Source organism: Anguilla rostrata, chromosome 4 (assembly GCF_018555375.3).
Source record: "Anguilla rostrata isolate EN2019 chromosome 4, ASM1855537v3, whole genome shotgun sequence".
Classification (NCBI taxonomy): domain Eukaryota; kingdom Metazoa; phylum Chordata; class Actinopteri; order Anguilliformes; family Anguillidae; genus Anguilla; species Anguilla rostrata.
Window position 1 is genome coordinate 25,340,845 of NC_057936.1, and position 17,285 is coordinate 25,358,129.

Sequence of the window (17,285 nt, forward strand, 5' to 3'; positions counted from 1 at the left end):
GCCGCTCTCGCAGGAGCGCTGCCTGGTGGCTGTGAGCAGCCTCCCCTCGGCTCCTAATTTCCCTAATTAATGCCTACGATTTAGCGGCCAAATCATTTACCGTCTGTCTGCCGTTGGGGGGGAAGGGGCGGGAGCCAAGGCACGGATCTCTCCGGGACTCCGCGTCTCCGTGAGAAGACTGCAGATGAGGGGAGAGCGGAGGGGCTGCCGTTGACCGCGCTCCTTCAGGACAGCGAAGACAGACACCAGTCCTCACAGCGCGCGGCACAGGCCGGGGAGTCGACTCCTCAGGGAGCACCGCTGGAGCAGACTCCTGCATCACCAAGGACTGGGGACGACCATGGAACCGCTAACGAGCTAACGAGCTAACACGCTACCTCACATACTATGTCACAAGTTTGAAGTCTTGGTAACCAAATACAGTATGTGCACATACAGAAACAAACACCTAAATCAAACTCTGGCAATTCATTTCCAAGACCTTTAACTCCTATCAGCCTTGTCCTCACAGCTTTGAAGCTGTTTTTTTCTAGAACTTTCTGTACAGCTCTGTCTGTTCTCAGATGCTGGCAGATAGCACTTATTCTCTTCCACATACAGCCTCTTTTGGCAGGGTGAGAAACACTGGCTGCTGTACATCACTGCTTTCGCAATTTTACACGGCTGCAAATGTCAATCTGAACGAATCGGACACCCTCCATTGCCCTCCTTGGCATGTTTGCTTCTTAAGCAGCTGGCGTCAGATCGACAGCTATCTGGCGCCTCAAAAGCATCCCACCTGAGGGGGACAGGTATGACAGACCCCGGGACACTTTCCCATCATTGTAAAGCCACTGTTGCCCTGGTGAGCGGCAGGGACCATGACGATAACCTCTCCATTAATTAGCCACACTTACAGAACAAAAAAAAAAAAAAAATTGAATAGAGATACTGCGCAGGCCTGTGTCACACCTTCCTCCTCTTTGTCATTGACAAGGTGGATAAAGCCAGATGGAGAAAGGCTATGGGTGAGGAGGCAGAGGGAGCAGGGTAACGTAACGTCAAGGGAATTGAGCCTGAGAGATAAGGGCACGCTTTGGCTTTAAAAAAAGACATTCCGAGAGGGGTAAAAAAAAAAAAGCCTGGGGCTCATTCCAATCACTTATTTTTACCACCTTTCATCCTTTCATCTCGTTCATTTCTTGCTCCTTAGCTCCAACCAATGGGGGGCACAAGGGAAGGATGCAAGGACGAAGGAATCGAGGAAACGTGTATTAGGCAAATGGAAGGTCCTTGTTCAGTCAAGCCAAGTCAAGTCAGTTACAGACATGGCAGATGTGGAGAGGTGGATCCATAAGTCGATCATTTATATGTCACGCCTTCCAAAAAATACTTTTGTATCCTTGCTCAAGCATCCACCGGAGGCCTCCTAGCTCCTCGCTCCTAGTTGCTTCAAGGATCTTTTAACGGGTTGGAATGTTCTTAAAGATGGCGGACCTCCATCGACTCCTGGGTCAGACAAGGACCGAGGAGAAGAGGACGGATAAAATAAGTGATTGGGATGAGCCCCTGGTCTTGGTGCAGCTGAACATCTGGCATGGCCTTGTAGTCAGCAGGTAGAATCTCTTTCTAAAAGACATACTTAAATTAAAAACAAGGCAGCTGGTTCCCATAAGCAAACCCATGAGATTTTATCTCTGAGGACCATCTTCCACCCCCCTGCCCCCCAGAACCACCAGGTCAGGCCATCCAGAACCCCTATTCATTTATTTGAAAATTGAATTAATTTATTTAATTTAGCTGATGCGACAGTGCACACCAATTAACATGCAAACAACTGCGTCCATGCATAGAATGCCAGAGTTGGCCAAACAGTTCATTTCAATCTGTAGTCCCTAGGGGGGTGAAGCTAGTTACCTATGCTAAGCTACAGTGCCCCCACAATCTATACCAGTGCTTATTTACTTCTCAGAATTCTGTTCAAACAAACCAAGCTTCAGTTCTATACCCTCTGGAATGCCAAGCAGATCACTGCTCCCAGGATGCAACGCTGTGGGAGACTGCTCAAACTTCATTCCCCCATCACCGATCTACCCAATCCGAGGCACGGAAAGCTAATTTTGCAGAGTGCAGAGTTCTTCCCAAAGGCTGCTGGGAACAGCTTGTAGTTGGGCTGCCAATGACGTGGCGGGTGTGTGTGTGTGTGTGTGTGTGTGTGTGTGTGTGTGTGTGTGTGTGTGTGTGTGTGTGCATGGGTATGCATAAGGGTGACGATTCCCAGAATTTGTTGCTTTGGCTGACAGAAGCTGACAGCACAAATTCCCTTCAGTGGGCATAAGTCACATAAGAGCCCTGTCAGAGGACAAACACACTATGGAAAGATAAATGCAGACAAGAGAGACTGTAAATCCATCTCACAGCTGTGGATTAAATGATCTACCACTAGAGAGAGCTGCACACGCAGGGCAGTCCACCACAGATCTATATATGAAGACCAATCCAGTCTCCAGTATATCTTGGGAAAGCAATTCCTGGCAAAGCCAAAAAAACAAAAAACTACTTGGAAGTCATTAAAACTATGACTTCCAATATCTTTGAGACGAAAGATACAAACAGTGAAATGGCTTTCTCTGCAAACCAAAAAGAATCGAGCCAGGGATTACATCCATGTGTATGAACCCGCGAAAATGCTAATAATGTCCATGAACACATGATAATGTAAAACATCAATGCAAAATGTGAAAAACCATGTATTTCCCAATCACTCTTATTTGTTCACGGCATTAACGAACGGGGATATTTACAGTTAGCTTTACTAAATCCAACCCTCAACAATTAAGAAAAACAAAAACCCAAAATGAAACAGAACAAGCTGAACAATAAGTAAAGGAGAAACAGGTCTGTAAACCAGGGTCTAGGCCGGGGCTGCCAAATCCTGTTACTGGAGATCCACAGTCCCACAGGCTTTCGTTTCAACCCTAATTTGCCACATCTAATTCTACTAATTAGCAGCTCCAGAAGATGTCTTGCTGGTGAATGAGGTGTGCTTTGTTAGGGTTTGAGTAAAAACCTACAGGACAATAGATCTCCAGGAACGGGACTGGGCAGCCCTGGTCTGAGCTGAATTAGCAAAAGGAGTTGTGACAGACGGAATGAAGGAGGAGGGGGGGTGTATAAAGTGTTTGTTATTGTCCCTGTGAGGCCTAGCGGTGCTCTCCCAAGCCTCAGGTTTGAGTATGATTCGGCCTGACTCCCCGGAGCCAGGATGAGGGGCTGGGAGCAGGAGAGGGGGTGGGTCGGGGCTGGGAGCAGGAGAGGGGGTGGGTCGGGGCTGGGTGGGGAGGGGTGGAGGTGGGGTGTGGGCGGCGAGGGCATTTTTGGTTCAGAAGTGGCCGTGCTCCTGGTCTCCGCCCCGGTGGCCTCCCGCTCCGTGCTTCTTGTGCTTCCTGCGCTCCCGCCGGGCCTTGTGGTGATGGCGGCGGTAACGGTGAGATCTCCGGCCTGTGGAGAGAGAGGGAAGGAAGGGGAGAGGGAGGGAGAGAGGCAGGAAGAGAGAGAGGGAAAGAGGGAGAGACAGAGAGGGAGGGAGGGAGGTAGATAGGGAGAGGTAGAGAGAGACAGAGGGAGGGAGAGATGGAGGTAGGGAGAGAAGCAGGGAGGGAGGGAGAGACGGAGGCAGGGAGGGAGAGAGAATGAGGGAGAAATGCAGGGATGGAGGGAGGGAGGAAGAGAGAGAGGGAGAGACGCAGGGATAGAAGAAGGGAGGGAGGAGTTAAAGCAAACAGATGCCCTCAGATGAGCAACCACACACCCAGAGTATCTACACCTGGACTGAAGGGGCAGGCGGGGGAGGGAAGGGATTAAGAGGCCTCTTAGGAAAGGCCCACATAAGTTTGATGCTGCGTTGTGTGGTCAGGTTGGACCACAGCTTGATTGGTACTCTACTGTTGATACTAAAGCTTCAGTGGAAAAAGATTTCTCAGTGGGGAGAAACTATCAAATACTACATGGCAAGGAATTAGGTGGTTCAGTATATCCAGCTATGTAAATGAATACCTATGTAAAAAAAACTAAGTCACTCTGGAAACAAATATCTGATCAATTCCTGTATTGTAACTAATCATATGTCTACAGTGCAATACTTCATAATGAAATGTTCTTTCATTTGCTAGGACAAGAATTTTCCAAGCACCTCTCATTAAATTGACAGCACTGTTAAAATGGAGCTTTTATTTCAGACAGTAAAATGCCTCCAGGTGAGGTAACCGGAAGGCAGCTTAGCTTAGCTCAGCTCATCTTAAACCATAAGCGCAGAACGGAGTCGCTCGTCTCCACTCACTCTTTGTGCAGATGATCTTGGGGCGGTCCCACTTCCCGTTGGCGCGGCACCTGGCCGTGGGCACGTGGCGCTGGAGGAACCCGTCGGCGCACTGGTAGCGCACCACAGAGTGGATGTCATAGTGGGACCTCTTCCGGCCAATCAGGAAAGCGTTGTCCACAGAGGGGGGCGTCCCACACAACACTGGCCAGAAAGAGAGGTGGGACTGTCAGAAAGGGGCGGGGCATCACCACTGCCTTGCAAGCACACCCGCTAAATAAAGCACAGCACTAGCATCACGCTTTCTACATTACAGCACCAGTCACATTGTTCTGCACACTACAGTTCAGTTCAGTGATTGGCAGCTACAGTGAATAACAGATACTGGGGTTACAAGTCTGCCATAATCCTTCAGTTTTTAGGTCTACATCAAAATCTGAAAGCATTTATGACTTTTATAAGCACGGTTAGATGCTCAGTATATGATCCCCAGAGTTAGGCATTCTGTTAGTGCGGCATTAACACTGGACATTTTACTGTGTGCAATCACAATGCAATGTGTGTAATATATTCTACTGGTGATTGTGCAATGCAGGGCATAAGCATTTCTGGAGTCACAGGGCTAGAGTTGCCCGACCCCTGGTGTACATAACACGGGGTTACCAAAGACAGCGGTGGAGTGTGCTCGCCCTGCTGTGTCCCAGGGAAGATATTCAGCAGATGTGAGATGGGCCCTGCCTGTGAAAGCGCACGCGGAGGAGGAACTGGCGGTCAGTGTGACTCACTGAGTGCTCGCTGGCGTGAGGCGCAGGCTGGCCGCGAGGTTACTCTCCCGGTCGAAGCGCGGGGCACACCGCTTGCCCAGAGCTCGACCCCGGCCCGACCCGCCGGTCCGTTTCCGCGCCGACGCCGAATCGAAAGCGCGACAGCCCGTAGGATCGGCTCCAAAACAACGTTTCTTTCCTTTTTTTCATATTAAAAAAGATCAAAGGAATCAAAGGAATCTGGAACGGAGGCGCGCGCTTCCGGTCGCAGTTCTCCTCTCTCTCCCTAGATGGCAGCCTCGGCGCTGGGAACACGGGTGGCGGGCGGACGCGGCTCGGCGGGCAGGAGTCAGAGCCCTCGGCTCTCCCGCGCGGCGAGGCTGCGGCGAGGCTGCCCAATCGGCGGAGGGCATTACTGATTCAGAGACAGGTCCCGGTAGCCTAGGTAACCACAAGTGAAAGCCTCACGCAGCCCCCCCCCCCGACATACATTACCCTCCCTCTTCATCAACCCAGCAGGGAAACCCTGGCCGTTAATCCTGGACCCAGATTTCACGCCGCATTTGCAATCAAATGAGTCCCGGCGAGGGGGAGCACCCCGGGGTTATCGGCCGAGCGGGCCGGTCAGGGGAGTTTGGCGGGGAGCTCTCTTTTGAGGCTTCCCCCGGGGCCGCCCCGCCCGCTCTGCCACAGCTCCTCCGGCGCTAAGCGTTTGTTAGCGGCGGCTGTCCTTTCTGTGAAGCGCTGGGGGTGGGGGTGGGGGGGGTGGATGGGGTGGGGAGGAGGCAAATGGCGGCTTCATTAGAGAAGAATGGCCAAGAACCGATGACCCGACGCACACTCGTCACAGTCACTCTGCAGGAGCCCGTTGGGCGGCACTGGCAGTGGGAAGGCTCGCTGGGTGAGTGAAAAGAAGCACGAATCTTTCCCTTGAACCTTTCGCCGTCCTGATAGATGCCATTCAAATCCCACCGCTCTGAAATCTCGTTAAATGGAAGTTATTTATTGAGCTGCACTTAATGAGCAATAAAAGGTTTTGAAAAGAACATGTTTAGTGGCCCTTACAGGTCAGACAAGTGCTTTTTGATTGGACTGCACGCTTAATGATTTTTGTTTTCAAAACCTTCAGTTCAGCCAACTGGATATTTCGCAGTTTTCGTCTGGCTCATTTGAGGCACTAAGACTAAAGAAAAGCAGAGGTGGCCGTCATTGACATTTGTGTTTGTCTGTGGAGAGTGATCAATATTCAGGAAACTAAAGACAACACTCAGTGGAAGTGCGGAGTTGATATTTCTGACGAGTGTGAGTGCCCTGCCAGAGCTGACACGCTGATTCAGTGCTGCAGCCGCGGCTCATGACTTTTAATTCCCGTCTCCTGTTGGCACTCTGTGTCCTCTGAGCGCCCGCAATAAAGCACCAATCAGGTGTGTGCACCCATGAGCACATTACACAGGTACACACACACACACACACACACACACACACACACAGTCACACAACACAGCACACACACACACACACACTCACACAGTCACACACACACACACACACACACGCACACAGTCACAGACACACACACACACGCGCAGACACACACACACACACACACACACACAGTCACACACACACACACACGCACACAATCACACACACACACACACACACACACAGTCACACACACATTCACACACATGCATACATACAGTAACACACACACAGTCACACACACACACACACACACACACACACAGACACACATGCATGCACACAGTAATGAACACACACAGTCACACACATATACACATAGTCACACACATGCACGCACAGTCACACACACGCACAGACACACATGCATGCACACAGTCACACACACACACAGTCACACACACACACACACACACACACAGAGTCACACACACACACACACACAGAGTCACACAGTCACACACACACACACACACACACACACAGTCACACACAGTCACACACACATACACACACACACACACACACACACACGCAGTCACACACACACACAGTCACACAGTAGAGTCTCCCTCATAGGTCCAGTCTGGGTGCAGCCCTTAGTGCCAGACAGATCCCTCTATCTCTGTTCATCTTTTCCATCACCGGCACTCCTTCCAGAGGCTTCTGACTGACAGTGGGAACGTCCAATCAAGACCAACGTAAGCTGCGCTTTTCACGGTGATTACGCCCAACCGTAATCTCCAAAGGCCGGTCGGCCACGTGGTCAGATCGCACTCTGCGGATTTCTGCCAGCAGGCCAGGCCTCCTCTCTCCGCTATGAGAACCTCATTTGGAGGAAAAACACCGTTTGCAGCGCGACCGCACGCGAGGCGTGCTGTTGATTCTGCCAGATGCGCACGCCAAACGTCGAACCGAGCGACGACCGGGACGCGGGACGGAGACGAAACGCTCCCGTCCCGCCGCCGGGTAATTCTCTCAGTCAAAATCCCCCCCCCCGTGACCGGCCTCGGCCAGCACAGTGTGCCAGACGGGCCGGGTTCCTTCAGCAGCGCCCTCTCTCTATTTTCACTCCGTTTCGCATGCAAATGCCACGGCAAAGCCGGCCTAATAAGCCCACAGAGGGGAGCGCCGGCGCCGGGCCGCTCTCCGCTGGGGCGCGCCGTCGCGGCTGAAGATCCCCGTTAAGTGGCCTCCAGAGGAGGCCCGGCGGCGGCGCCGGCGACACCGGACTCAAAACAGCCCTCATAAAAATTTTAAAAACTCAAGGCAAACCAGTCCAAATGAGGGAAGATGGCCTGCCCAGGTGATTCGTGTTCGGGCCGGCGAAAGCTAAGGGAGAAATCCTGTTCCTGCTCTTCGGATGTGACAGCAGACTGAGGTTCTGACTCACTCCGGTCATTAAAGATCCCCTGGTACGTTCAGAGTTGGAGTGTTAACCCTTCTGTCTCGATCAAATTCTAACAAAAAAAACTGTCCCTCTACAGAGAGACTACGTCTCATTAGTTTCACAATCTCCTGCGTTTCCTACCCGGTTAGACTATCCAGGTTGTCACTGTAATACAGAATTGAGTTCTTGGTCAACCTAGTTGGCTACATAAAGATTGATATTAACAAGATCCTTCCTTTGATGAGAATGCAACAAGCAATGCTAACTGTAACCATACACCACAGGACATAAGGCGTTTATTTTCGGGAGTAAATGTAGCGGGTGTAGCTTGGATAGTTTGCTACACCCGTTACAAAAACTCTCAATGATATGTGACTGAAACTGTGTTGGGCAGGTTAAGAGTAAGCAGTGGAGTGTACCGTCTGTGGTAATGGCATCTCTACACAGGCTCAGGACAGCCTTTTTGGATTGGGCTTGCCGTATTTGGCTCGTCACACTCAGTTCTGGCCGAGGCCCTGTCGGCCAGGGTCAGTTTGCCGTGGAGACGCCCGCGGCTCATTCGCCGGTCTGCGTGACCTCTGCCTACGGTGGGTCAGCGGGAAACGCAGCCATGGCGACCGGAGGCCCGGGTCCCCTCGCCGTTTCTGAGGGATGATTAATGGCCGGACAGAGAGAGGGAGAGAGGCGATGGCGCGTCTGGCCGAATTCGGCACGCGTGTGCTGTGGGCCTGCGGCGGGTAAGGTGTAAATAATGATGTTCTCTCTCTCTCTCTCTCTCTCGCTCTCTCGGTTCCATCCACAGGCTGTTATCTGTCAGAACCGCTCTCTCTTGCTCTCTCCCTCTCCTTCTCAATTTTTCTCTCTCTCTTTCCCTCCCTCCTTCTCTCTCTCGCTCTCTCATCCTCTCCCTCTCTTGCTCCTCCTCCCTTGCTCTGTCACTCTCTCTAATTTTCTCTCTCTCTCCCCTCTCTTGCTCTCCCTCCCTCCCTCTCTTGTTCCCCCTCTCCCCCTCCCTCCCCCCCTGCGGCTCACCTGTGCCCTTCTTGCAGATGTAGGGCAGGTTGTAGTTGCAGGGCACGTCGTTCCACTTGCCCTTCTCGCGCGCGATCATCACCACGCAGTCCTCGCCGCCCGCAAAGAAGTTGTCCGGCTGGTTCTCCCGCCAGTTCTCGTATTGCTGCGCGGGGAGAAGGGACAGCGCGGACGCCGCGCGGTGAGAGCGCGCCCTCCGACGCCCCGCGCCGCGTCAGGCTCACCGCTCCGCGCCTGAGAGCCGCTGCGGCTGGACTGCACCATTCCCCCAGTGCCGTAGCACCACCGTGCACATATGGCACACGCTCAAAGCACTTCCACCCAATCAGAACGCATCAGTGCAGATCCAGAGTCAAAGCAGCACAAGTCTTAAGAATAAGCAAATAAATAAGTAAAGCCATAAATTAAATAAAAAAAATGGTGAGCATATGGAGTAAGCCAAACATGCATAGGAATGGTCTGCTCTGCTCGGCTCCTGTACAATAGCACAGCACTGTTAGCCGTTTTATATGACACACTTTAGCACCAATGTACTTCATGGCTTAACATGATATGTTAGTGGTGGCCTGTATACTGATCTTGCAGTAAATGCTCTCGCATTGGACAGGCTCTCTCACCTGTGCCATGTTGTCAGTCCACTGGAAATCCTCCTCCACTGTGCGGTCATTCAGCCCAATCCAGGTGTTCTCGTGGCTCAGACCTGCGCGGGCAGCAGCACAGCAGACTGTTACACACCGCTGACCGTACGCATCAGAGCCACAGCGCACACACTGCATGACTCCAACGCGCCTCAAAGCTGGAAATCACTTATCTAGTTACCCGAAAACGCAGCGCTCCGAACGGATCCGCTTTTACGCGATAAAGTCTTGATGGTCTAACAAATTTCCCCTTAAGCTGCAGAGGGGGTCCCTTTGGTATTCCGATCATTCCAGGCTCCATTAGCCCAGGATATAAGAGCGCGCCGAACGGTGCGTATGGGAAATAAATTAAACCCACATCTCAACTTGATAACACTCACGTTAAATAAGCGGGGAGCCTGCTGATATGAACACGCCCGAGCAGCGTCTCGTACGTCTTGTCTCCCAGTTACTGAAGTGTCTGCAGTTCATTTAAGTTCAAGGTATCTGAAAAATCCCAGTCCCGGCCCTTCAATTTATGCTGACTATAACTTACTAAGCCCCAGCTCTGAACATGGGCATAAATCCAGCTCCGCGCTTTTAACTGCGTGCGGAACAACACGGCACGGCGATGGCATCCTTGGAATGACTTATTTGACTACAGTGTAATTACTGAGGTAAATGATGAAGGTTGCAAAATGTCTCAAACCGCCTTCAGTCAACCGGCAGCTGGAGGGTGTTCTAAACTTTGATTTATGAATGTATACAAGTTTATTTTTTCTTCAGTAGGAGAGCTGTCTGCTTGCAGCCACACTACCTATATCCTTCCAGTCTCACACTCTGAGGTGTGGCGAGTACTTGGATTGGAGACCATCCATCCAGTCATTATCTAACCCGCTTATTCCTGGTAAGGATACGTTGGGAAAGAGGCACTATCACACCCTGGACAGGTCTCCAATCCATCGCCGGGTACACAAACCATTCACTCACACGCTCATACCCATGTGAAATTTAGACTCTCCAATTAGCCTAACATGCTTGTCTTTGGACTGTGGGAGGAAAGCCAGGTGGACACGGGGAGAACATGCAAACCGCACACAGAAAGGCCCCAGTGGGTTTGGAACCTGACAGTGCTATCCACTGCACCACCGTGCTGCCCTCTTGCGTGGGATTAAATGAAGTTGCTGCTGGACCAAATATGAATCTGATGTCCTGGCACAGAGATACCGGGGCACTGTGCTGTACAAGATGGCATCCTGAGGTTGAGACAGTAAACCAAAGCCCTGACTCACTGTGGTCATTAAAGATCCCACGGGCACTTTTATAGAGAGTAAGGGTGTTAGCCCTCACGTCTGGGTCAAATTCCCTAAGACCGACTCTGTAGGCTCTCTATATCTCATCACAAATCCCCCTCTGACATCTGAGCGTCTACACAATCCCTTGCCTTGCCACCCATTTTGATTGGCCAGGATGTCGCTACCAATGAGAACTGAGTTTTCAGTTGGCCTATGAGGTTAAATAAAGGTAAAAAAAAATGCGAAGCTAGCTAGCACTTTCATTTAATTGTGTGTCAAAATGATGAAGACGTGCTGATAAAATCCAGGCTAATGTGTTTAACCTCATAATGATCACGCTTCCCACACCAGGCCCTTACATGTGAAGACTCCTTAGGCTTGATTTACTAAGACCTTAATGTTTCAGCATGTGCTACACCATTAAGAGGGCCAATAATTGGTCATGATATTTGTTTTGCACCAATCGTTGATGGAGCTATTAGTTCTGCATGTGCTAAAGGTCTTAGTAAATCAGACTCTTTGTGTGTACGATGACTGCATACCCTTGAGCATATCACTCCTGAAAGAATAAAAGTTTTCCTTTGTCAAACAAAGACAGGGAGGTCATCGAATCAATGCATCCCTGAGACTTCTGTGTGGTGCAACAGAATTTAAATAGTCATGTAACTGATTAGCATCATTAAGAGGAAGATTAATCTTCCTAATGGCCTTGGTCGGTTTATCGCTGGGGTGGAGACGGCCATTTTCAAGGCAATTAAACACACTTTTTTGGGGGTAAAGAAATATGCAACCATCGCCAAAAATGTCAAAAATAAAATGCTTTCCACCCTTTCCCAGTCAGTGTGTGTCTACAGGGTAGCGGTATATTCAAATGAGCTGCCACGATTAAATGGGTGAAAATTCTATATCGTTCCCATCGTCCGCGAAACAGATAGCATTTCTGTTTTACTGTAAAATGCTAGCAGCGGCATTGTCAGCAGGAATGAAACCAGCAGCCAGCGCTCAGCGCACGCAGGCTGGAGGTGGTCAGGACTCCTGACTGAGCAGCCTCGTCTCTTTGTGATGCTGTTGGCAGATCCGCTAAGCGTTCTCCAGTTGCTGTACTGGAGCCCGGCGTCATGGCGACCGAGGTTCCGCACGCACCGTTGATGAAGTCCTGCTCCTCGGGCGAGTGGATGCTGGCCAGGTGGCCGCTCTGCTCGCGGCAGTCCTTCTCCGCGTCCTCCCAGGTGTGCCGGTGGGTGAAGAACCGGTAGCAGTGCCCGTGGAACTTCCTCCAGTTGTGCTCACAGCCCTCTGTGTCTGCAGGGAGAGAGAGGGAGGGGGGGGGGAGAGAGAGAGAGTGAGTGAGGGAGTGAGGGAAAGAGAGACAGGTGGGGAGGGAGAAAGAGAGAAAGACCTTTCATTACCCTTTATTTCACAGTTAAAGGAGACATACAATCCATGTCATCCAAGTATTTCAAACAAAAAAAATTAAAAATTAGAGAAACTAATAGATCTCAAAAAACAAAAATAAAACAAACAAAAAAGGAAACACAAATAAATAAGAATAAAATTACCCACAAAACAAAACATATATAAGACAAAAATAGTCTAACCCATTAAACAGCTCACTATTGACCACAGACTTCATGGAAGGCACTCATTGTACCCCTCCTCCATACACACACACACCATACAGGGAGACAGAGAGAGAGAGAGAGAGAGAGAGAGAGACTGGGTTGATACTTAGAGACAGTAACGTAGGACAGCTTGGGCATTCATGTCAAGTTATTCCCCATGCACCCACAGGCACCCCCCACCCACATGCACACACACACACACACGCACACACACACACGCTCTCATACACGCACGCACACGCACACCCACACACACACACACACGCTCTCACACACACACACACGCACAAACACGCACACACACCCACACACACACACACACACGCTCTCACACACACATGCTCACACACACACACACACGCACACACACACACACACCCACACACGCACACGCTCTCACACACACACGCTCTCACACACACAAAGACAGCGTCTGGGCGTAATTCTTGCAACTCCCTCCCAACACCCTCCTGCTCTCTCAGGCAGCCGCCAGTGCTTTAACTCACGCAGTGTGACAAGGCTGCCAGACTCATTTCTCTCCGCTTCCTGCTTTTCCCCAGCACACATCTGTGCACGTTATGAGCAAAAAGCGGAGTGGTGTGAAAAGCATTTTAATCCATTCAGTGACAACAATCCAGAGAAATGGCTTCCACTGGCACACTCCCGGGATAATTAAGCCCCGTCACTTCCCTGTCAGTGCTGTCAGTGCTGTCCCTCTCCCTCTCTCTCTCTCCCTCTCTCTCACACACACTCGCTCTCTCTTTTTGTTCCTGTCTCTCTCTCTCTGATTCACTCTCTCTCCTCTCCCTGTCTCTCTCTCCGTTTCTGTCTCTCTCTCTTCTCTCCCCACTCTCTCTCTCTCTCTCCCTCTCTCAAGCCTTGGTTCCATCCATATATCCATATGGGGAGGGGGCTCTTATCTATCAGAACAGCACTGCTCCTTGCCCCGTCTGTGATAGTGCTGGAGAGATTCCCTTTTTCTAATATCATCCCCCCCTCCTCCTCCCCACACAACTAAAGCCACACAAATAAATTTGGGGGCTCAAATTGAGTGAGACAGGGGTCTCCTCACATGCAGATGGCGGTGGGACAGATAGTGCAGAGCGGAGAGAGAGAGAGAGAGAGAGAGAGAAAGACAGGAGCAGGAAAGTTTCGTTGTGGAGAGCAGCTGGCGAGGAGGAAGCCCATCGGAGAAGCGGGAGCCGAAGACAGCGGAACGCAAAGCGCCCTCCCTCACCGCGGTCTGTCACACGGCGGGACCGGCAGCCGGTAAACGGGATCAGAGACGGTGGCGGGGGGTCCATTCTGTGGCCCGCAGCTCCGCCGCTCCGCTGTTTGATGTGAAACGCATTCCTCCCGTAGCGGGAGAGCGCTCGGATGGAACCGTGTCCATTTACACACAGCGTGGGAACAGCGTGGGGTAGAGTGCTCTCCCTGTCCCTGTCCCTGCACCTCCATTCCCCCCATACCCCCCTCCACACACACACACACACACACGCACACACACACGCACCACACACGCACACACACACACACACACACCACACACACACACACACACGCACGCACACACACACACGCTCCACGCCTAAACACGAAACAACTCGCCCCGCGCACACATCGCACACACGCACACACAGACACACCACACACACAACACACACACCACCACACACACACAACACACGCACAACACACGCCACACACACCACACCACACACACAGGCAGCACACCACACACACAGACCACCACACACACACACACATCACCACACCACACCAACACACACACACACGTACACGACACACACACACCACCGCAGCACACACCACACACCGACGCAGCACGCACACACCAGCACACACGCACACACACACACACACGCACACACACACACACAGACACACACGCACACACAGACACACACACACACACACACACACACACACACACACACACACACACACACACACACACACACCACACACACACACACACACACACCACACATGCACGCACTGGCTCTCGGGCTCTTTACACACTGTGAGAAATCTAACTGCGGCTCGCCGGTCCGGCTCGACATTGGGATTCTCCTGCCGTGGCGCGAGTGAGAACGTGCGTACGGCCGCTGACACTAATCAGCCCTCTCCTCTCCTGAGGGGACAGCGGGGGATGGCGCTGACGGCGGGGGGAAGGCGGGTGGGCGGGGGGCGCCTGGGCTATTTCACACTCATTTGGCACCGCCACGCACGGCTCTGGGCTTGGCGCGCGGTGTTGACGTGCTCTCGTCCCGGAGACCTGATCCTGGGGGGGGGCTGCCTGTGGCTGTAACGGCTTCACTCAGCCGCACACACAGAGAATCGGAGCCGCCATTCCGTCCTGCGGTCCCACAACCCCCCGGGGTTTCTGAGTCAGTCGGTTTACCGGTCACCGGGGATTCGGCCAAGGGGCGCGGCTAGGGCGGCCAGATGACCGATTTTTAGACCGGAATGTCCGGTTTTAAAATGATTTCAATCAATCAATCAATCAATCAATTAATCAATCTTGATTCGTATAGCCCATTTTGTTCAACTGAATGCAATGCAATGAGCTTTACATTGTTAAAAAAATCAATAAAAATCTATGAAAGCAATGAAACAAAATAAAAATCAACAGAAATGTTACAAAAGAATGACAAAAACAGCAAATAAATACACAAGTAGACAAATAAATAAATAAATACATAAATAAATAAGTAATGTCGATGAATGTTCCTAGGTATAAGCAAGGCTATAAAGGTGGGTCTTGAGTTGGTGTTTAAAGACCTCCATCGTTTCAGCGGCTCTTAGAGCAGATGGGAGGCTATTCCAGAGGTGGGGGCCATGTGGGCTGAAAGCAGCCTCGCCATTTGTAAAGGGTCTGGTTTGTGGTCCACGACCAAAGAGCCCCCCCCCCCCCCAAGTTCAGTGTTAAATCAACTCTTACAGAGTACTTATCATCCCTACTGGACTCATATGAACCGTGCTACAGTTGAATTAACAGTGGACATTTCAGGGTGCAGCAAAGGAGGTTAGGATTGTTCTTGGGGTTCAGGGGACGGGGTGCGAGTGGGACAATCACACAATAAAATACTAACTGTGAAATCAACTCTTAGAGAGTACACAGTCCTCTATCAGAAGACATCTCGTCCCAACCGAAATCATATTAACTCTGTTGAATTAACAGTAGACATTTTACTCTGTGCGTCTACGCAAATGGATGAGGGGCCCTCTAGCACCATGGGAGATTGGTGTGAAAGAGAGCCCCCCCCCCCCGCGTTGGGGTGGGATGAAACACAGATAAGCCCCACAGCTAGAGGGAAACAGCCTGGGGCCGTATAGACTGCGGCTGTCATTATTCACCTGCCCCCCCCCCCATTACTCATTAAACTATTCATGTCATCAATATTCACAGAATACTGATCAAGAGGAAACCAAACATACATACTATGTACTGCATATGGCTAATATAAAAATCTGACCTCAGCGTTAAAATACTTGAATTTAAAAATGAATATTTAAACAACCTCCATGAACTAGCAGTTCAGAAATAGTGCTGTAGTGATGTTCTTTATGCATGCAGTACAGGTGGCAATGAGGTGGGCAACGAGGGCCATATCCGTTCCTGGTTTTCATTCCAACTTCTGGCCTGAATTAGCCCTACCTGTTATGCCACTGACGCTTCAGCTACATATCTTGACAAGCGCATGTCAAGATATGTCAAGAATGACAGCTAAAGACTGTTCTTGTGTTCCTATGTAAAATGTTTTACTCTGATCTAATTTATGAGTGAACCAGTGTTGGTGTATATAGCCAATTAGCTAGTTTAGACAGGAAACAAAAACGTGCATGCACATGGACTCCTCCAAGACCAGAACTGCCCACCCCTGGTGTAGGCTGATATTCTTTGGGGAAAATGAGTTGCAGCTAGAAGTGAGAACAGCCAAAGGCCTCCTGGAGTGTGAGAGTTTTGGTGACTCATCCACATGAGAACATTTTACTTCCTGGGCTGTGACTTTCAGACCTGCAAAAATACAACACCCTGGACCCACTACCACGGCTGCCCTTTTATGACACTTTTTTTTGGGTTGTTAACGCGCTTCTGACTCCTCCACGGTGGATTAGGCTGGCGGCTCACTGTGTCATTCCCCTGAATTTGAGGGGAAATGCGAACGGGATTATTACCGGAGCGAGGGACGGTCAGAATCGAGCGCGCATTACAGCAAATCCAATCAGAGGAAATTACCAATGACTAATGCCTCCGCCCGGCTCCGCTCCTCTCCTCTCACTGCCTGACACATGACATTTCCAGAGCGGCCTGCGCCGGCCCGGGGCGAGAGCCATTACCGCGGTAAAGATATACGACCGGGAGACCACCGCAGACACCATTAGCGCTCTTTTCTGCGGGGAAAAAGCGGGAAGGAGGGAGCGCGCGGGCGAGATGGGGTCACGCCCGTCAGGCGCATCCCTCCCCGCGCGTCCCCGCTGAAACGAGGCGGCGTTTTTAAGGCCGCTTCGAGCGGGACGCGGCGCTTTCAGACGCTCCTGGAAGAGCGGCGGCGGCGGCGGCGCTAGCGAGCTAGCGCTGCGTATAGAAAAGCAATTAGAGACGGGGCACGGGGGAACCCATTAGTGCCGCGCCAGAGAGAGAGAGGAGGGTTACGCTTCGCTGCGCCGCCTGCGCCGAGCGGGTCAGGGCTGCGGCGTGAGAGAGGCATGCTGGGATACCAGGCCGGGCGTAGGGAAGGGGTGCCGGCGTTCCGTG

The 17,285-nt window shown here is 51.4% G+C and overlaps 1 protein-coding gene across 3 annotated transcripts in view; it reads right to left on the reverse strand.

Annotated features, from left to right (window-relative positions):
* Nucleotides 1–2,716: 2,716 nt before the first annotated feature.
* The window catches only part of ncanb (neurocan b), a 136,226-nt gene continuing 121,657 nt past the window's right edge, over nt 2,717–17,285 (reverse strand). For all 3 annotated transcript variants that reach the window (XM_064331757.1, XM_064331759.1, XM_064331758.1), the window contains 5 exons: nt 12,024–12,182; nt 9,586–9,668; nt 8,969–9,113; nt 4,319–4,501; nt 2,717–3,480 (listed from right to left, as the gene is read on the reverse strand). In XM_064331757.1, the coding sequence (XP_064187827.1) occupies nt 3,362–3,480; nt 4,319–4,501; nt 8,969–9,113; nt 9,586–9,668; nt 12,024–12,182 (689 nt within the window). In that variant the 3' untranslated portion in view covers nt 2,717–3,361. The remainder of the gene's footprint in view (nt 3,481–4,318; nt 4,502–8,968; nt 9,114–9,585; nt 9,669–12,023; nt 12,183–17,285) is intronic.